At 37.0% G+C, this 22262-nt stretch overlaps 1 protein-coding gene across 1 annotated transcript in view; it reads left to right on the forward strand.

The window, feature by feature from the left end:
- The first annotated feature begins 19900 nt into the window (after window positions 1–19900).
- Window positions 19901–22262, forward strand: part of SHOC1 (shortage in chiasmata 1) — a 52667-nt gene continuing 50305 nt past the window's right edge. The window contains exons 1-2 of the mRNA XM_063293077.1: window positions 19901–19945; window positions 20636–20765. Of these exons, the coding sequence (XP_063149147.1) occupies window positions 19901–19945; window positions 20636–20765 (175 nt within the window). The remainder of the gene's footprint in view (window positions 19946–20635; window positions 20766–22262) is intronic.

Consider the following 22262-nt stretch of genomic DNA (forward strand, 5'->3'; position numbering starts at 1 on the left):
AATTGATATTGCTTTAGAAGAAAGCTGTTGCAGCACAAAAAGTAATGTATGCCAGAGGTGCAGATTAAGAAACGACTCTGGCATTGTCTTAAAGGAAACATTCAGAAGAAGTAAGAACCTCTGTATGTTGTCTTCATTGCCTATCTTTGCAGCCACAGATATTGACCACAAACAGCAAGATCAACTCAATGCCGTAATGAATAACATAGAAGCCTACCAAAGCCCCAAGAGAACATTAGCGTAAGTAATAATGTCAGGTTCACACTCAGGTAACATCTTCCCTGTGACATCATCACCTCCCCCAGTTCTTTTCCATACCTACCAGCATTTGTGCAATATGTCATTCAGTGTAGTTGCTGGTTATTCTTTTTTCCCACTGCAGCCTTGTTCTTCTCCCTGCAGATCGCTGTCCAACCAGAACAGAGCACACTCCAACACTTTTGTGTTGTGCATGCTGTGGAAAACATGATATTCCCATTTACCCTAGTCATCACTTCCAAAATAGTCCCTTGTATGCATGCAGGCCTCTGAATTTTTCCTGACCCCGTCGGTAGCATTTTCTGCAGAATTTGCTTCGACTGGAGCTTCAAAGTACTCTGAGACATTGATAATCTTTATCAGATTATGCTATTTTAAAGTATCATTTTAGTTCCTCAAATTATCATCACCAAATCGTTTTTTGTACTGAGAGTTAAATATAACTGCATATTTGGGGGCTTTTTCTTTAAGGCTGAACAATGAAGAAGTATACACGTTCAGGTTGTGACAGACCGCAACAGAGATGTCACAGCTAGCAAAAATAGAAAGTAGAAAAGGAAGTCCTCATGAAATAAGAAAGAAAAGAAGGGGGAGCATGTCATTGGCTGCATCAGAATGCACCCACTCTGTACAATACGAGGTATTCATTATGCTGAACTGATAGTACATATCTGGGCTGTACTATCTCTCTTTTTTTTTTGCCTGAGTATGAAATTTGGTAGAATTTTAATACTTCAGAAAAACACAGGAAGAATGGGTAGAGGGTTCAAAACATTCCAAGCTTAGAATACTGCAAACCTTCTTCTGAGGTAGTTGGTTTTTCTACAACTCAGGGGCATGGCAGAGGGCCAGAGGGATTTGGGATGAGGTCAGCATCCTGTCTGGAGATCTGTCAAAGGCTCCATTTCCTGGAAAGAGCCAGAGGGAGAGCTCTGTCCGACAATCCAGGGCCAGCAGGATTACCTCTACAATCTATTGAGCAGACCAAGGCCTGGAAATTTTTGCCAAAGTACATATGCTTATACCAAAAAAATAAAAAATAGAAATAGAAAACAGAAGATGAGAAACATTTGTCATTCTTTTACATATGGAAATGAAAGAAATTAAGCATTTTCTTATAAGACTGACAAAATGTACATCCTCAAATTCTGAAAATAAATTATTCTTTAATAGATTCTCACCTCTTCATAAAAGGTGAAGAAATGCCAGTACCAGGAGATCTTGGGCAAAGGGCAGGCCTCTGGTGGGGTTTCCCTCCTGTCAAGGAGCCTCAGTAGGCTTGCTGGTGATCTGTGGGGGCAGAATGTTAAGCAGCACTGGGAAATGGGGTCAAGTCATATTTCCCACATAGTGAAGCTAGAGAAATAGGGTGCCTTGTAAGGGCTACCATATCTGGGCTGAAAACATCTTGATTACTTCCATCTAGTTGATGGAAGCAAAAAGGTACTGAAAATCCTATCTCTTTACTAGACTAGACATATGGATCTTAGGATTTTTGCAGACAATTATGGCAGCCATTGGCACTGTGGCAAATTAAAATTTTGAGGGGGAAAACTGGATGGACACAAGTAGTTAATCCTGCCACAGTGCTGGTGTCTTGGTAGCTGCTGAGTTTTCTCAATTGTCAACTCATTCCTTGGAAAAGGTTTCATTTTACAGAATACTAATTTAGGGAAAAATTATAGATTCTCCAAACACAGAAAATGCAAAATCATAAATGAGAATTTTCCAAATGCATGCATAAAATATAAGACTCCAATAATCAATTTCCAGGATAAATAATATAACCCACCGAAAATCTCCAGATCGATTCAACAAGTTTCCCAGTTACCTTGGCAACAGATACTATCTTGCTAATAATTGCTAACTAAATAACAGAAATATTTAAAATATTTTTACACCACTGTTCATTCAAAAAGATTGTCAGCTTACATACAGTCAGTAAAGGCAAGACCACTGGATTTTTGTTTAAGGCATAATGTTTAAAAAAAAAGAAAATTTAAGCATTATGTAGTTTTGAACTCTTTGAAATATGCAAATAGAATAGAAAATAAAGAGCCATTGTGATGTATGTGTTAGAATGCAAAATTTTCTACTCAGTAACTAAATATAAATATAATAAACCATACAATTCAAAGATAGGAGGATGCAAATGTTGCTGCAGTTAATAGAACTCATGGAGTGGTCTTGTTTCCCTTCACTTTCTGCTTAGCTTGATGCTATCTGGTGATAATGACTGAGCAAGAGCCTGACAGAACATCTTTTCCTAAGTCCAGTAAATCAGTCAGTTAATCCATCTAAATGTGAATAAGAATAAAAATCTTATATTTTTGTATAAGAATAAGAACCAATATGTTTGATTTTTCGGATCCTCATATTCATTAGAGAAGGCATAATCTGAAAAGAGGCACCATAATTTCTCCTATGATTTGTAACTAATTCTCCTAAATATATAAATACTTACAGAGAAAAAAACCCAAGGCCAGAACATGTTGTAGGCAAATTGGCTGGGTCTGAATATGTGTTTGATATTAAAACAACTTCAACAGGTAAACATTGTGCTGTTCAGATGAGCAGGACTACAGCTCCCATTTTTCTGGCCAGCATGGCCACCTGTTCTACGTGGGTGAATGGGAAATGTACAACATAACTGAAAAACAAACTGATTACAGAACCCATTTTTCAGGCATTAATTAAGGAAAAAAACATATCTTGCCCTGCCCTATAATAGCAACTTACCATTGTCTTGGCTATATGGAAAATTCAGTCATTGTTGCATTGCTGTGGATGTATCATGTCACAAGTATTTAAAATATTGCTAGCGTTCTCAATTATAGTTCCTTGGATAGCTGCCAAGTCACTGTCATTTGGGATGGAGCTCTGCATATACTGTAATCAGGTTCACCAAAAAGAAGAGAGATTTATAACCAGATTGTTATAAGCCAGATGGTAGCATTTAGCTCTTTATAACATGTCCTCCTGCAATGACTATCTCCCACTAGTTTAATACAGGGCTGCATATGATACTAATCATTTAGAATTCTACTCTGGTTTTTTTTTTTTTTTTCCTTTTTACTATATTGCTCTGCTCTGTTCCTAAAGAAGTGCCTAACTTTCCTAAAGTAAGGAATTAGATGCTGTATATCTTTCTCGGAATATACCTATCTGAAATAGATCTTCATTCTGTACCGTACTGTATTGGGTCAACCAAGAGCACATTGGGTCAGCCAAGCACATTGAAGATTGAAAAGAATATTGTTGCTTTATGCCTGAAATAGTTCTGTGTAAGTTTTAAGATACCATAAGAATATTTTTGTTCTAACTGGAAAGACAGTTAACTCTTTCCTGGAAATCTCAACAAGTGAAGTAGATGTTCTTGGTGTACTTTTCCAGTTTAGGATCCTTGTAAATTACTTATTTAACATTGTGTGTGGCTTCTTGTGGCCCATTTCATCAGTATGCTAATAATAGCAATAAGTCTTGCTTCCCATCTGACCTAGAAAAAGCACTCTCCCAACATTCCCGCCGCCTGGCAAGAACAGAAATCTGGATGCTATGCAATTGGCTCAAACTCTGTTTAAGCAAGATGCAAGAGAGGAAGACTGAAATAAAGCAGCTCTCCAAAAAACTGGCAGTCAACAGATCTGGCTTCCTGTCATGCTGACTACAACTTGATCACCAGTTAATAACCATGGCAAACACACTTTTCAGCATATTTAGATGGAGAGAACGCTTTCTTCATTGTTCAAAGTGAGTACAGCAAAAAAAGGTGACCATGAAATGTTAAAATAAATAAAGCTTAATAGGGTCCTGCCACTTAGTGACCTAACTTTCACAATCCCCTAGCTTCTCTTTGTATGCTATCACAACAATCTGAACATTCCGAATTTTCTCCTAAAGATCTGGAAATCACAGATAACCTGTTCTCTTCCAATTAATATGTTAGCGGATCAGGCTTCCTTCCATGTCTCCTACAGGACTGTTATAGGCAGGAACACAAGTGCACTATTAATAGTAGCTCCTGTCTCCCTATTTTAGTAATGGTTCAGACTCCAAGAAGTGACTTGCTACAGGTATAAAGGCTTGGGGTATATATGCTTCCCATAAGGAAGGCTAGGTTAATCCCACAAGGGGTTCTAGATTCATAACATTATATTTTTATTTATTTTATTTTTTAAGCTCATGGCAACATATCTGCAGTTAAACTCCATCTTTGTTTCCCAGCAAACCATCTGGTGAGCTAGACTAGTTTGAGAGAGAATGATAGATAGTCACCCAATGAGCATCATGTCTGAGATTCTTTCCAAGTGTAAACCCAGTCAAACATTACAAACATTACACGGTCTCTCTTTTTTTCATCCACTTCACTATCTTTCATTCTTTTTTATTTTATTTTTATTTTATTTTTTATTACTTTTTTCTTTTGCATTTTTAACATACACAATTTACAAAACAATCTTTTGTCTCTCTATTCCACACCATCCTTATACTAACTTTACAGTGGGGAAAAGGCCTTCAAAAGTATCCCTAGGAAAAAGAGCAACTACATAGTGGCAGTTACACGTGTCTGACCTCTTTGGGGAGAAGAGCAGTCTACACATAAAAAGAATAATACAAGATAATAACTCATTTAAAAAACATATGCAAACATGAGCAAATGTCAGAGCTCAAGAATGTGAGACCAAGTAGAAATTGGAAAGATCAGTTGATGGAGCAGAGAACGTGCTGTAGCTTTGTATCAAATCAGACCATTAACATAAGACTAGAGTGATCACAACTGAACAAGAGATTTTCAGCATCAAAGTTTGCCTCCTATCATTGAACTATGGTCTCTGCTTCAGGCTGACTTGCTAAGCATGTGGATGGCAAGGCAGAAGTTAAAAGTGACTGCCATCCTGGTGGGACAAAAAGCTTTTGAAGTGAGGGTGATACCTAAAAGTAGTAAGTCAAACAAAGATTCTAGTGGGAAGTTCCTCTCATTCAACAATCAAATTTCTTTCCCATACCAAGAATAATTGTTTTGGAATCACTACCAGATGACTTTCAGAGCTGGTATCAGCACATTACATTCTTGAGTAGCTGATGACTATCCTAGTTTTTTTTACCCTGGATTTGTTTTTTGTTGCACCAACATTAGCTGGATCTGATGTTGATACATTTGTGAATAACTGATCAAATTGTCTTAATTTCTGTATCACACTGAGCCATAACTACACAAAGTGGTTGGATTCACACAACATGCAAGACTAAAATATGATCAGCAAGATTGGGTTCAGCATTTTGTGTGAATATAGCAGACTTGGGTCACTGTGGGAAATAAAAACAATGTCTAACTCAGCTGCCCAGTGCTCTTGGAGCACTAATTTTATAGCCAATTAAATTTGCCACAGCCCACTGATAAGAGTTTTTGTTGTCATCCTCACACTTGAAGTTTGTCCTGAATATATTCAGACAAGCAATGAGGGATCTAACAAACGTTGTTGCTGTATAGTATAGATTTATTTAACTAGGGTAAATACTAAACATATGGAATACAGGTCTAATATGTAGATAGCTGAAGTAACTCGGTCTCTTTTCATTAGCCCTGGATCAGACTGGCATCTCATAAATACAAACTTCTCAAAGAGACTTCACCTGCTTGTATTTACATTCCCATGGGTGAGGTTCCTACCTGAATTGCTTCTCGAATTGTTAGGAAAGTTGCATGTTTGTTGGGCGTGGGAACTATGTGAAGGAGTTTAAAAGAATGTTTCGGCAATTTATCTTTGGGCTAGGCTCAGAACAGCCTACACATTCTGGCTGGGAGTGCTTGCACAATGTATCTATGGATAGTGTTTATCCAGCATACAATAGAAAAAGTCTTACTATTATTGCTAAGAAATATATTACTACCTATAAACAAATGTATTCAGTGGCACTGAAGAGAAATTTAATTTCTTTCTTAATAAAACAAAGTTAGCACTTATAATATGTAGACATAATGTAATTTATTTTTGTTCAGTTTATTGTGTTATATGAACCCATCAGTAACGGCTTAGCATTATATACAAATCATGCCATTATAGCTTGTTTAGCAAGACATGGATTTAAAAACCTTACATAGCTTTATGTATAAAGCAGCTATAGAATCATCTCTCAATTACATCAGAACAATGTCAGGTCTCTCATCTATCTATTGCCAAAGCTAATGGCCCTATCATTCCTTCTCTATCTTAGTAACATTAAATAATCCATAATACAAGGTGCAGTATTTTTACTGGATTTATACACCAAATAAAGGCCTTTCCCCACTGCTGAACTGAAGTACTATCACGCCATCCTTGAGTTGGCAGAAAATGATACCATCTGAAATTTGTTATCCCCATTGCCAATCTCTATCATGCCTCTATTACCTGTGCTTCAATTCACTGCAGTCACCTTACTGACAGGTGATGGGTGACAATGCCTAATGGATTTTATACATGCTCTTGGAAAGTATCACAATAGAGGGTAAAATATGTCTTTAATATTAATAAGTTAACAAAGACATAGAGCTATTGGCTTAGGTCTAGATGAAAGCACAGAGACAGAAAAAAAGAAGTTGGCAGAACATGTTTAGAAAATTACTCTAAGCCATAGTTAAACTATGACTTGTTGCCACAGTGGACTGGGTCATATATAACATTAAGCTAGATGTCAGTGTTTACAAAGTCCAGTTGGGTTTACACATTATGCTAAACCAAGCCATGTACAAATCAAAAGTGGAGGTAAGCAACATGTTAGTTTCCTAAAATTCCTAAAATTTTGGTTTTGTATTCTTTCTTTTAGGTTTTGTTAAATTTTTCTAAGCCACCCAGAGACAATTTGGTTGAGTTTGGTAGGCATACAAATGTTATAAATATTTACAATTACAACTCCCTGCATCCCTAGAAAGCATGGCCCACAGTAAGGAATGTTACAAGTTTTAGTTCAGCAACATCTGTTGTGCTACTACATGCCAACTCCAATTTAGTATGAATGTGTGAAGGCAGTACTTACGTGAATCTCTTTTCATCCACTAATGGCAGTGAAAAAGAGAAGAAATTCAATGGATGCCTTCATGTCAGTGGTTTGGTCTTATTAAATTTTACCACAGAGAAAAGAGGAGGAGCTGTAGGCTTGTAACTTTTGTGGAAGGTATGTCACTCAAGTTGTACAGTTAACCCAGATTTTTATTTTTCTCATCGCCAAAACTGTTAGTATATTGTTTGTAAAAAGGACTGGTGCCAATTAGAAAGGCAAGACTTAACTATTTTAGCAAGCCTGTGCCATACTTCCCTTCCACCCCCCACCCCCTGCATGTTTACTATTTACATTAATGGCAGGGAAGCTGATAGCTTGACAGAGGTTGTAAAAAAAACCCATCACCTCTTTCTTGCTCATAGCAAGCTGCCTCATAGGTGCTGGGTACATTTTAATTTTCAACACATAAAGCACTTCGTAACATTGAGCAAAACATGTGCATGACCAATATATATTTATCTGCCTTCCTGTATATTCATGCACTGGATAGCCCCAATTGTTTACACATATAAAACTAGAACTAGATATATGTCTAATCATTGCATACGTAGAGATTAATTCCACACCTTTTCTCAGTGCTAACATCCGGTTTAAATTAACTCAGAAAAGTAGATAACAGAGGCCATGCTTGCTAGCCTTTCCTCTGACCACCACATATTAAGCATGTTCTCACAACCCAAGTACTTGGGCTTAGCATATCATCCTATCCTGGCCACAGTCAAGACTATAGATAAAGCTGAGAACTCAAGCAGAGTGCTGAGTTCAATGAGAGAAATTCAGCTATCTCTTGCATCCTTCACAAAGAAGGTATAATGCATTATAGTGTGAAACATAAATATTTCCAAAGATAAATGCATCAGATTAACAGTGTAATGGCCACTGTAGAGCCAACATGGAATAATATGCATCACAAGTGTACACTCCTCTCTTCATATTTCGAAATATTTAGAATTAGACCAACTCATTAATAGATTTACTGTAAAGGAAGCAAGGAATCTTTCCAAACTATTGTCAGCCTTTCAAGATAGTCTAGACAGGAAACCAAAACCACGAGTATTAATACTACCTTTATTGAGAGATTACAGTAACAGAATCTTGCAAGTCTGAAAGCGCTTCAACCGTCCCTGTCTTTACTTTCCAGAGAACAAGGGTGTCATGGTTACTGTTCCAATGTTCCTGAAAAACATCGTAATGGGTTCCCATGCCATGGGGCTGACACGAGTTGCTGTACAGGAGGGGGCTGCTCCTGTTCCTTGGACCAGGCTGCGATGCAAGGAGTGAAGAATGAGGAATGCATGTTTGGGTTATCTCACCCTGTCAAGGATGTTTCCCGCAGACCGTCAGGAACCATTAGGGGCACCTGCGGGCATGGAATTGTGCTGACTTTGGGGGGAGGGATTGGGAGTTGCTTGGGGTTTTATTGGGAGACATCCCACGCTTTTACTATTCTCAACTTTGCTTGTGATCCTGCATACTATTCATTATTAAATCAGATACCCATGAAAGCCCTGTGTGAGTCTGATGGTGTTTCTGAATAGGCAATCATTACAAAGGGAGGGTCCCTTCTGAGACATTTTCTCTACCCCCGTCCCTCGTCTGGACTTAGATTGGACTTAGATTTCTCCTAGCATTGCCTAGGCTGCGGCTCTTCCTCCTGTTTCCCAAGGTTCTCACAGCCCATCACAATTATTTAGTCATTCAATGGAATGTGTTTGATATTAATAACAACACTAACCTCTGCTCTTCTCTTCAGTCTGGAACTACACTAAATGACTGGAATCACACTATAAAATATGGGTTTCCTGTGCTGTATCAATTACGTGTCAGTAGTAAGTAAATATGTCTGACACACATTGACTCAGCTCATACTGTACATCAGGCTGAAACTATATTTATTTATTTATCAAATTTTTATCACTGCCCATCTCCCCCCTGAGGAGGGACTCTGGGCTATAATGTAATTTATTGCTGTGTGAACCCGATATCTATTTTCCCATCAACAATTGGAGAAAAAGGTACAGCATTACTCAAAGGAAGTGCCAAGCCCCTAATTTTAATTTACCCTGATAAAGGACCCATATTTTCCCAACTTCAGCTTCGAAGTGACATTTTAAATAGCATTTTCATAAATCAATCCTCTATCTTGTCCATTCCATTAGCTTTTGTTCAAGAACAGAAGAGTGGGAAATTTCCTCATTCTTGCGTTCTTCCTTTTCTATACATGTTATATATTTATTTAATATTAGATTTATATCCCATCTTTATTTTATACAACGCAACCCTGTGTAAATAATACTTCCACCTCCTATTTTCCCCACAACAACCCTATGAGGTGGATTGGGCTGAGAAAGTGACTTGCCCAAAGTCATCCAGTCAGCCTTCATGCATAAGGGAGTATTAGAATTCACATGCTCCTGGTTTTTAGTCCAGCCCCTTAACCATGAATTATTAATATAAATTCTCCTCACATAGCTCTTAGACCCCCAAACTACTTCATCGGTTTTAGAAAGAGCTTATGTTTAAAATTCCACTGTGGAAAATGTTACCCATCTTCCATAGAAAAAAGTAGGAAACTGCCCTAGTAAGCATGCTTATGCAAATAAGAACTAATGTGCTCTTTAAGGAAGTACACTCATGTTATTCCTAATAAATTACTCTCATCCATACAAATGTAATTCTAAGAATACTGAATATACATATTCAAAATGATTGTATTTCTCTTCAAGATATATGTGTGTGCATTTTTCTAGATTCTTTCCTAGTGAAAGAATACTCAAGTCAGCAAAAATGAGATATTTCAATGTGTGGGTACAACTTCAAGCTGCAAGATTGAGTCAGGTTCACCTACACAGCATCAGAAGGTGTGGAAGAGGTCTTGTAAAAGAAATGATATTGAGCCATATGGCTGAATGTAAACCAATGCCCATATTAAGATTTCTTGTGCAATTAAGGAACTAATCTCAAATCAAGGAACTATAGTCCATTTCAGTTGAAAACCAAAATAATTCATTAACATTTTTGTTATACAAATGAAATATAAATGAGAAATATATAAATATACTGTATATTTTAATATATGAAGTAAAAACATATTAGTTAATCTCAAATTCTATGCCAAAAGAGCAGAATCTGTGAGCTACACACTTTGGGCATATTGTGTTCTTAAGTAGCAAAAATATACATCTAAGTGACACCATAGTACAGCAGAGGTACACTCCCATCTCTGCCACCAAAGCCCGTTCAAAAACTGCAATCCAATTGTAATTTTTAATGGAAGAGATGTGACAGAAGGGGAACATTATTAAATGCATGGAAATATTAATTATAGATGATTTAAGTTTTGATTCAGTTCCATCACATTTCATTTTTATCCTGATTGCTCCCACTTTTTGGAATTAAGCCCTGATGTTCCACTCAAAGGCCAAGAGCAGCCCTTGAATTGAAAAAAATTGTTAAAGGTGTTCACACATATATGCCAACACATGCTAAATTTAACTACAGCTATGTAATTCAATTGCTTGATTTGCACAATACAATAAACTAAACAAAATAGCTTCACACATGTTAAACTGCAAATGAGAATAAATTTTAGCCAGGCATGTTGCTGGAAGCCATATATGAGGTTTTATAAATCATAGATGGTATGGAGCAAGCAAATAAAGATAGGGACTCATAATGCTAGAATTTAAAATAATCTGATGAAGGAGGATGTGCAAGACAGGCCAAAAGAAGTCCGGTGCAGTTAAAATATGTTTTCATTTTCATATGAAATGGTAACTCCTGATACCACTTTAGGTAACTTTAAAGCAACATCAATGCATTATCTGTCATATATAAGAAACGTCCTAGCAGTTTACCATAATGCACAAATTGGTGGAACTTGTCAGCCTAGCCCATTGCTTTACAGGATGGTCCTATTCCACAGAGTTGAATCTGCATGGATTTTTTTCTCTGAAATATGTGCAGAAACTGCATGGACTAAGTCTTGTCATCTAGACATCCAGACCTCCACATAAAAACACTATTTAACATGCAGATCAAACAGCTACAAAACATGGGAAAGATCCTGCCATAAACTTCACTGAGAAAAAAATTCTCCAACAATAAACATGGGCATAATCACTTGTGGGACTTTGGAGACAAACCTTTTAATCCCCAACCCTTCTCTTAAAGCCCAATCAATTTTGTTCTGGACAGTTCTGACCATTTCAGATATTTTCAGAAATTGGGACTATGAGGACAGATTATGTTTTATATGTAGGGAACTACCAATTAATTAACATTAATACCTTTTAACCAGCAGCTGAGAACAGAGAAGTGCCAGCCAATCAGTGTCAGGTTGCCAACTAATAACTGAATGCAGTGACCCCCTTACCCTCTCCAGTTCATATCGATACCTCTTTCCCCTCTTTGGAGAAACAAACTAAAATCTGTGCTGTTCGTTTCTGCTCACTGTGATGGTAGGCCCACAGCCACGCCAAAACTACTGATGGTAAATTACCAGAATAACTATTTTAGGTTCCATTGTCCAGCCCAGCCAGCTCATACATAGAATTAAGCTCCACATATGGTTCTATACACGAATCTCCAACAGCTGCTGAAGAGTGGAAAAATGTCGAATCATTCTATGAACACAGAAGAGTCGTTACATTTTCTAAAGCAGGAACTAATCTCACAAAGAGATTGGCATGAAGCATGTTACTGCTCTTTCAGATTAGCCAGCCAGTCAACTCAAACAACTATTCTGAGATCTAGATACTGTGTTGCTGTTTTTTTTCCAGTTTCTGTTTTTGTTTCCATGGAAAGAAATAATGGAAATCCCAAACAATACGTTTTCATATAATTTCTTTTTCTTAGCTACTTTCTCTATGCAGGTCTCAAATTATGGTAGCAGCAGAAAAATGAAATATATTATTAGAAAAGAGGCATATTTTGTGCTAAGTCAACTTGTTACCTCAAAAGTTAATAGTGAGCTGTTACTTATTATTATTAAACACTTGTTAAGACAATGCAACCACAAAGACATTTAGGCAGTGTAAGTGGAAGTTTATAATTTAATTTCAAGCTTTGAAAGGCTGGTATAGACGCTCAAACAGTATTCCATTAACATTTATATCTTAGACCAGCCTTTCTCAACTTTTTGACCCTGGAGGAACCCTTGAAATATTTTTCAGGCCTTGGGGAACCCCTACACATTCAGGCTCAAATATAGGCCAGAAGTTACAAAATTATTATACTAGTTTCATGGGTAGGCCTGTATTACCGGCATTAACAGCGTTCTTAATAAAGAATGAAACTTACCTCTTTAATGTAAAGTTGTCTGAATTTGAAATAATTTTTTTAATAAATCATGACCTCCCAGGGAACCCCTAGTGACCTCTCACGGAACCCTAGGGTTCCACAGAACCCTGGTTGAGAAACCCTGGCTTCGACATTCCACTGACATTCATGTATCTTATTCTATACTTCTCCATAGCCCTAAACATCTAATTTAGTGTATTTTAACAACTGTTCATAAACAGTTATTACAGGCTTACTACTTCTTAAAGGACAGCCAAAATCCTTTAATATTAGAGTTCTGAAAATTACTAGCCCATATCTAAGATGCTTTACCTAAGAAATTGCCACTTGCATTTTTTAGCAAATGATGCTTGTTTTACAATTCCCCAAATAACAAAAAGAAAAAAAACATTGTCTAATTCTATTAATTGATCTAAGAATATTCTCTAAACTTCATCCAGATCCTTCCACAGCATATTGCCTTGTTATTTTCAAGTTTTGATGCCTCCACAATATTAACTACAGAAAGATTTCATGCCATGCCTTCCCAGCAGATCATATAGAGGTACTTTCCAATATTCTTCAACTTACAAGAGCTGTTAAATATGCCAATTCCATTGTGTCAAATATAAGTTTATACTGATGGTATAAACTGAATCCTTGAAAATTAAATCTATTATTCAACTGACAATTGAATAGTCCTGATCAAAAGCAAGAGGGAAAATTTATCCAGAAAAAATAAAATCTAAAACAGTGCATTAAATTTCTGAAAGTACACTTTGGGACTATATAGAAGAACAATACACTGAGTACTAACTCTCTGTGGAAAAACACTTATTTCTAAAGTATTAATTTTATCCCAAACGCTCAGTTAAGTGAAGCCCATATGTCCAAATCTGGTGCAATTTCTATTAGTGCTATTAAATTAATACCCAGCATATAGTAAGTTACTGCCCCTGAGCACCATCAAAATAATCCAGGGATCACTAATTTTGACAAGTTAATAGCCCTCAAGGACATCATTTCTGATTTAACCAATTAATATTAGACTGAGAAATAGCTCCAAAACCAACCAACGATTTTATAAATTATGTACTTATGTGCAGCTATTCAGAGCTGAAGCAAGAAAGATGCTTTGAATCTTACACAGGTGGGTGCACTGTAGCTATCAGTGACTCCTTGGCACAACTTTAAGTGAGTGCTTTACACTGGATACACAGCACCTTTTCTACTTTGGATCTAAATACCTGCACATCTCTGCAACTTTGGTACGGGAGATTCAGGTTTATCAATAAATACCAACATATAATCTTCAAACAATAGTATTTTATGCTTCTTGCCTACCTAAATCAAACCATGAATCTCACTAAAGTCTCTAATTGCATAGGCTACAAAGCATATACACATCAGGCAGTAACACAGAGGACACTGCTGTATACTTTATCTCTCTCCATGGAAAAGGCATTAGAGCAGAGAGGAGTGCAAAGAAAACCTTCTCAAAGGAATCCAAGAGTATTTTGGAGAACCATTAAGAGAAAATAAATGACAACTCAGCACTGGGATAGGAGAATTATGGGAGTGAGAAGAAGACTTAAAATAACCCCATCTTGATGCTGTTTTGTGTAAGAGGAAGCAGGCTCTCAAGATTCTGTTATTATACCCATATAACAATGAAATAGTATGCATTCCTGTAATCCTTGTGATATCTGTTTCCTGACCTAGCCGACATCAAAGGGCTGACATCGAGCCAATGTAGTACAGGATTTAAGCCACTGGCTTAGAACCAGGAAGACCCAGGTTCCAGTTCACCCTCAGCCACAGAAGCTAATTGGGTGACTGTGTCAATCATTCTCTCTCGGCCTACCTCACAGGGTTGTTGTGGGGAAAACCAATTGGAGGGAGCACTATGGATTCTTCCTTGAGTTACTGAATGGAAGGCAGGATATAACCTAATAAATAAATAAAATTAAATCCTCAGGTGTATTTTTGGCAAAAAGTAAAAAGAAAAAAAATTAAGTCCTGAGGAAATGAATATTTTTAAAGAATAAAAAAAGAGGTCTAGTGCTTAAGGCAATGGGCCAGAAACCAGGAGGCTGAGAGTCCTAGTCCTGCCTTTGGCCTGAAAGCCATCTGGGTGACCTTGGGCCAGTCACTCCCTCTCAGCCCAACTCACCTCACAGGGTTGCTGTTGTGGGGGAAATAGGAGGAGGAAGAAGGAGTATTGGGTATGTTCGCCGCCTTGAGTTAATTATCAAAATAATAAAGGCGGGATAGAAAATAAAATTAAATAAATAAATAAATAAAATATTTTACACTTTGCCTAGGTTACTTAAGTCAGGTTTCTCCAAGGTGGTCAATATTACTTAAGTCAGGTTTCTCCAAGGTGGTCAATATTGACCCACAACAGTTGATGGGACTATCCATTATTGTTGTTGTTGTTCATAGTACAATTAGTTAAAGTAGTATTTATTGAATTATTTTCATATAATAAATATCTGGGGGTCAATGAACAATCTGAAACTTCATGAAGGGGTCAATGAGCTGAAGTGTTTGGGGACCCTTGCTTTAAGTAAATGTTAAGTAAACATTTTTCCCTCGTAATAAGCCCTTTGCACACTGAAGTAGAAAATAGCCCCTGGCATATATGAATGACCCTTGAAAATATATTTTACAAAGAACTTCAGTATGGTTCTATAAAGCACACCTTCCATCTCTCCTATGTTGTGAGAGTGAGAGAAAGCTTGCAAGAGCATTTTCTTTGGGGAGGAAAGAAAAGGGAGAAGGCTGGTCTGCAAGGAGAAGGCAGGCCAGGGAGGTAAAAATGGCACACACCCTAACCCCGCCCCCAGGCCTCCCAACCCCTGGGAGAGACCATTGCCTCAGGGTGTTCCTGAGACATAAACAAAGCGGAGGAATGTGCTCATGCTTCCACTTCCATTTGGATGTGGCTTTTTTTTCATCCTTTTTTCATGACTATGACATTGCGCATGCTTAAAGGTACAAAAGACTGAAGAATAAAAATACACAAGGCCAAATTAAAAAAAGCAGAACCAAGTAGAAACATTTTGAAGGAGATTTGGTGACACATTCTGTCCTCCTTTTTCCCCCAAACATTAGCCGCTACTTACATATTTATGCTATGCTTTTCATCTTTCATATTAAGTAAATGTTTGCTGCTTGTCTCTGTTTCACCTGTTATTTTTCGTTAGTCTTGGGACTTTTTTCCCTGGAGCGGGATTCCAAAGGGGCTAAATCTAATGCGTCATAGAGAAGGGAGCCATTCCTGGTTAAGTCTGGTTAACCTTCTACATACCCACCCACATTTGAAAGCTGCAGGAGAAGGAGCCTGGCTTTCCTCCTCAGACCTCTGGTGTAATGGACTGCCTGAGCTGTAGAAAACAGAGCCAAACACTGCAAGGCCTCACCGGGAGAGATTTAAGGAGAGGGAGACAATTTTACCTTACAGTTCCTCCTCCCAGTTTTTTCTTCAGGAATATTTAAGGGTTCAACTGAACCAGATGTGAGAAGCATGCTTGGATCTTAGCTGTTTTTTCTCACAGCCTTATTGACCTAAAGGCAACCAGGGAAGCAGTTTAGCCACATGAGATCAAGTCTAATTAGAATGGTAATTATATGCCTTTGTCTGCAGGCCTAGAGACAATTAAGTGAAGCAAAGCCTGTGTGGCCAATAGCATTGTGCAAGTTGTTAAATTAGTACTATCCTTAAATATGACCTGAAATGCGTTGCTTGCAGCATTTTAAAATTAGAACTACTTACCTTACTACAGTGTGTGATCCCATCTTGTCTATAGCACCATGGGAGGTTTGAAATTATTATTAGTATTATTATTATTATTACAAATTATTATTATAGTACTAGAGCTACATTGTTTAATGCACTGGCTGTAGCATTCAGGAAGTTGTACCACATGAAATGTTCAATGGGTTACTTACAGCATTGGGTTAGTTTTTAAATGAGGTAGTCCTCGTTTAGTAACCACAACTGGGATTGGCAATTTGGTCATTAAGTGAAGGCTGCTTATGATCTTACGTCAGATTTCTTTTGCTTTATAGACCTGTGAAGGTTGTAAATACGAGGATTGGTTGTAAAGGTACTTTCATCACCATCATAACTCTGAACAGTCACTAAACGAGGCAGTCTCTATATGAGGACTACCTGTACTACTACTGCTGCTCACAGCCTATAGAGAAAGAAGCTTTTAGAATTAGAAATAATGCTCATTTAATCCTTCTAGCACTGCAATCCTACACTGGCAAAAATCTTACCAAGGCTGTTTTGGGAGCTTCTACTTCTCTTTTTGAGGGGCATGCAATTCTGAATAACGTGGGATTCAGGAAGTGGCTTTTTCAAGGATTGGAATTGGAGAAAGAAAGAATTCAACCTCCCTTTCTCAGGTGTTGTGCCCTGGTTCTAAAGCCTCCCCCAGATCATGCATAAAATTATGTATGTGATTTGGTTGTTACAGGTCTGTGGTTTGACTCCTCAGCTGTGGTTTATCTTTTATATTATGTTAGTGTATTGCTTTTAAATGTTGTCAGCTGCCCAGAGCCACTCTTGTGAGACAGGTGGCTATAGAAACGAACCAAACTGAAGTAATGAATAAATAAATAACTTAAATTAAAAAGACCTCCCACAGAATGGGGCAGGCAATATGTTAAACAGCATGGGGAACGAGGCTTCTCTTTCTCTTGCAATGCTGTTCTCTGCCTCAGGCAGGATGGTGCTAGTTTAGGTTGAGAAAATAATAATCTTTTGTATTCTCTAGGACAGTGGTTCTTAAAGAGGGTAATTTGGGCTTCTCCTGGGGTAATGGAGCAGTTTGTAATTGCTTGTTTGTGAGTTGAGGATTTAGTTTGGGACTGCCACTGCCCAGACCCTTGTGTAAAACAAGAGTTTTTTGTGGGAGTAATTACATTATTTGAGACAGGAAAGGGGGTAATTGGATCAAACAGTTTAAGAGCCACTGCTCTGGGGGGGTGTATGTTAATTTTGTTTCATGTAATGCAAAAATCACAGAATTTTGATACGCACAGTGATAAGGTGTTCATTTCATCCTGCTTTTCTCCCTCCTAGAATGGTTGGCTGCACCAAAGAGGGTTCTGAAGCAGTATTTATTTATTTATTTATTTATCAAACTTTATCACCGCCCATCTTCCTCCCAAGGAGGGACTCTGGGCAGTTTACAATAAATGGAATTAAAACCAGAACAGTTATAAATACAATAAATACAATAAAATAAGAATGAGATGGAATCTAGATGGCCAAGAGTTCTTTATCAGACTGTGAGTATAGTATCAGAAGTCACTCTAGGGCGTTAGCCATCCCCAGGTACAGCTATTCCCCCCATTAGTATCAGTACTAGTGGGGAGTGGAATAAAACATTAGCTTTTCTCTGTCTTCCTTTGCAGCTGGACTCAAGTGTATTACAGACTGTTTCTGGGCTAAAGGATGCATGCAGCTATGACCTTATTTTTTTAAATTTATTACACTTGTCAAAGGGGGCTGACGTTTTGGCAACGTTTTTTCCAAACCTTCTGGCTTCAAGATAATGGGAGAAATTTTGTGGCTGGAGAAATAAAATCTCTTTCAACTCTTCATGACTTCATAGAAATGTCTATATAATTTTTCTCACCACAGTATGGAAGTGGTGTCCCACTGCTGCCTTCTGGGATATTTTTTTGACTTTCTAGCCTAACTTACTGCCCTGAGATGTCTGGTAGTTTGCTGTCCAAATACTAAACAGATCCAGTCCTGCTTAGTTTTCTTCAAAACTGAGTGGGAGAAGAAGGAGATCCATTTCCCCTTGCCAGAGGCTGTCATCTTACCAAGAACTGTCCTCACTTGCTCTAAAAATTTTAAAGGAAAACAAATATATGCTATACTTTCAGTATAACATATAGGTTAGCTCTTTGTCTTCTAGCAGTAACAATAGACCAGAGCTGAATACCTGAATTTATTTGCAAGGAAGTAGAAACCAGTTTGGTGTAGTAGTTAAGGCATCAGGCTAGAAACCAGGAGACCTTGCGTTCTAGTCCCGCCTTAGGCTCAAAGCCAGCTGGGTGACTGTGGGCCAGTGACTTTCTCTCCTAGGAAGGAGGCAAGGGCAAACCACTTCTGAAAACCTTGCCAAGAAAACTGCAGGGTCTTGTCCGGGCAGTCTTCTGAGAATTGGACACGATTGAACAGATAAGAAAAGAAAACAAACCAAGTTAAAAGGGGCAATGGACAGCTAATATATCCAGAATTGCTGCAGTCTGAGGAAAGTCATTCTGATCTAAATTCTAATATAAAGTAGCTGATGGTGCTCCCATGAGAAAAGGAAGAAGGCTGTAATAAGCATTTTTTTCCTTCTTCCCCATTTGGTATAATAATTAAAACCAAAATTGTGAAGCGTTTTGAAGCTCTTCAATAAGGATTCCTAACTGATAAAATTATATGGGGAGGGAACCATGAGGCTGATTAGGAATTAATGCTGAATCGTGGTTTAGGGTTATATGTACAAGCCACAATGAACCTGGGGCTCATTTACTAGCCCTCTTTTCATATATAAAAGGGGAAGAATGGAAAGCATTTGGTTCTGGTTTTAAACAAAATAGATACCTTCTATATATCTGAACACACTTTCTTGGTTTGTCTGAACATATTTAAGCCAAGCAGAATGTTCATGAATTTGGACATCATGGGGTAGCATGTTCATTTTTAATAGAAAGCACAAGCTTCCAGTTTCCTCTGGCTTGTTCCAGTAACACTACACGATAGTTCAGCATTATGTTCTAACTAAACCTTTTCCACAGACTTTTAACACTGATTCAGTTTGTGTTAGTTTCTGTTACTGCTGTCCTATTATGCGTATCAAATGGTGCACTCTAATTTTATCTAATGTAAATGGTAAAACATCCTTCAAGAGTTAATTGAAAATGAAAATCTCACTGAATGTACAATATACGTCCATGAGTCAAGCATGTTGCAAAGTAACTTTATACTAAATCACCCCAATCCTATCTACTTAGAAGTACTTGCCATATAAAATCATGTTGCCTGCCTCCAAAACCCCACTCAGCCTTTCTGCAACTGCAGAAGCAGCATAGCAAATTACATAACAGTAATTTTCCTAATAAAAATGATTTAATTGTCTTCTTGGTTTTGTACGTAAAAGATCTATTAGAAATTGCAAAGAGTGAAAGGTAATGTTGAATAATTTATGTACAGGATTTTCTGGTGGCTATCTTGCTCTTTTCAATTATTTTTTCTTATTTCAGATAGTTGAAGTTGAAAATGGATCACAAAATAAGAAATACTATGTTTTCACCTGTGAAGTATCATGCAATTGATTATTCTTATGAGGTACGATGTAAAGTTCTAAATCTCTTGGTATTTCAAAAATACAATAGGAATTGTAGAAGAGAAAGCAAGTAATTAAAATTTATTTCTCTTCATTTTTATTAGCCTGAAAATGTTTTTGTTTTTGGTAATGTATGCAAAGAGCTATTTATGCGATCATATAAAATCACATCATTTTAAGAAATCTCTTTTGCTGGTATACTGAAACTGATTACTGGGTTTTTTTTTTTCTAACCTCTGTGTATCTTAGAATATGGTTTGACACAGAAACATTTTTTTTAATATTTTCTTTTTCTGGAAGGAATACATGGGGGGGGGGTAAATTTATTTTATTTTGCTGTATAGAGCAATGTATAGAAAAGTTAGCCAGCCTAATCCTGTCCAAATCAAGAAATATACATATGCTAAATCATCCCATTTAATACTATAATTAGGGCTACAATCTTAAATATACTCAGCTAAAAAGCAAGCCTCATTAAAGATAGTTAGGCTTACTTTAAAATTAACATATACTGTACATATTTATGAAATACCCCAGTAAGACTTAATTTTAGCTATGCTGATCTGTGAAAATTAGGAGCTGGGTATGAGTTTCTGCATATGATCAAATTGATTTAAAAACACAGCTGAATTAATACGAGCAAAGTTGGAAAAGCTTCACTCACAATCATGTGGTATATTTTCCTTCTACAGAGACTGGCAAAACAGCGACTTGCCTTTCAGTGGTTATCAATTCACATCCCTTTCAGTTTATACCAGGATATACATTACTATCATGATGGAAGCTTGGCTGATAATAAATATAGGACACCCTGGACAAGAGGTATGTTCTAGCTTTCATATTTAATTTATATTTTTAAATATAATAACTTTGGTACAAGAGAAAGGCAGTATGAGCTTGGCCAGGTTTCACATGTATGGCTAACTTGTGGAAGAAATATATTAGCCATTTTAAACATTTTCTCAATAGGCTATAACAGCTCATAACTCACGTAATCAAAAATAATTGTCAGGTTACAATAAAGCTATCCTTATTTCTAATAAAGATCTGGATGGTCCCCACTCTGCTGTTGTTTAGAAGAGCCATTCACCTAGGCCTTTGGTGAGGAAAAGTGAGACCCCTTGCTTTCTTTCCATCTGGTCGGTCATTGCCATCTTGCCTTCTTTTATCTTTTTTTTTTCTTTTAATTCATTTTACAGGTATTGTAATTTATTTGTTTTGATTGCTGTGAGCTGCCCAGAATCCTTGGGAATCATATATTATATTATATTATATTATATTATATTATATTATATTATATTATATTATATTATATTATATTATATTATATTATATTATATTATATTATATTATATTATATTATATTATATTATATTAATTACATGTTGTTTAGTTATAGTTGTTAGTTGTTAGTTGTAGTTGTAATTATAGTTATGTTACATATGAATCCCATAATTGACTGAACTGACTTTAGGACACAGGATGCTATCTACAACCATTCTACTTATTTAGCAGGATGCCCACTATTCAGCTATTATGTCTTCTAGCATCACCCATCCATTATTGAGGCAATGTAAGACCTGTCCTCATTATTTTTATTTTGGCACTACAATGATTGGATGGATCTAGAAGAGGTTACAAGTCACTAGTGGAGATTCTGCCTCAGAAAAGTTTTTAAAATGTTTACAGTCTGGATTCTATGAGTGAAGGAAAAGCCCAGAGTTGTAAACTCTGAGCATGCAATTGTTTTATGCACAAATTATGTACTACAAATTGGTTCCTGGAAATGGATTTTCTAAGAGACACAGTGGCTAAGACGTTGGATTAAGCTGTTACAGTGCAACAAAAAATGTGAAGAGTAAAGCATCAGAGATAACATATATGGTGGGAACAGGAAAAACAAGATATGTAGGAAGATGGCTGCAAATTTATATTTATATCATACACTGATATCATGAGTTTGCTGCTTCTGGCAGCAATTAGCTGAGCTGTCCTAATTTCACAGGGAGGTGGACCAAGGAATCCAGGTTGCCAATGAATAAGCTGCTGTTTTTACTTTTTCTCTCTAATTCTTTGGGTCTTCCTTCTGCGCTTTCCCTGCACCTCTGTAGAATCTGACCAGTTCAGCCAATGATGGTAGTGAAAGACTGCTTTCAGACATGCATTTTGATATGCATTCAGAATGGATCATTATAGTGATTTTGTGGGAAAAGCAAACAACATCATTCTATAGTGATGGGTCCTTTCATTTTTTAATGGAGACTTCTAGTCAGTGAAGAGAAGCACAGTTCAATACACTGTATGTTCATTGATTTAAGA

This window comes from Candoia aspera, chromosome 2 (assembly GCF_035149785.1).
Source record: "Candoia aspera isolate rCanAsp1 chromosome 2, rCanAsp1.hap2, whole genome shotgun sequence".
NCBI classification, from domain to species: domain Eukaryota; kingdom Metazoa; phylum Chordata; class Lepidosauria; order Squamata; family Boidae; genus Candoia; species Candoia aspera.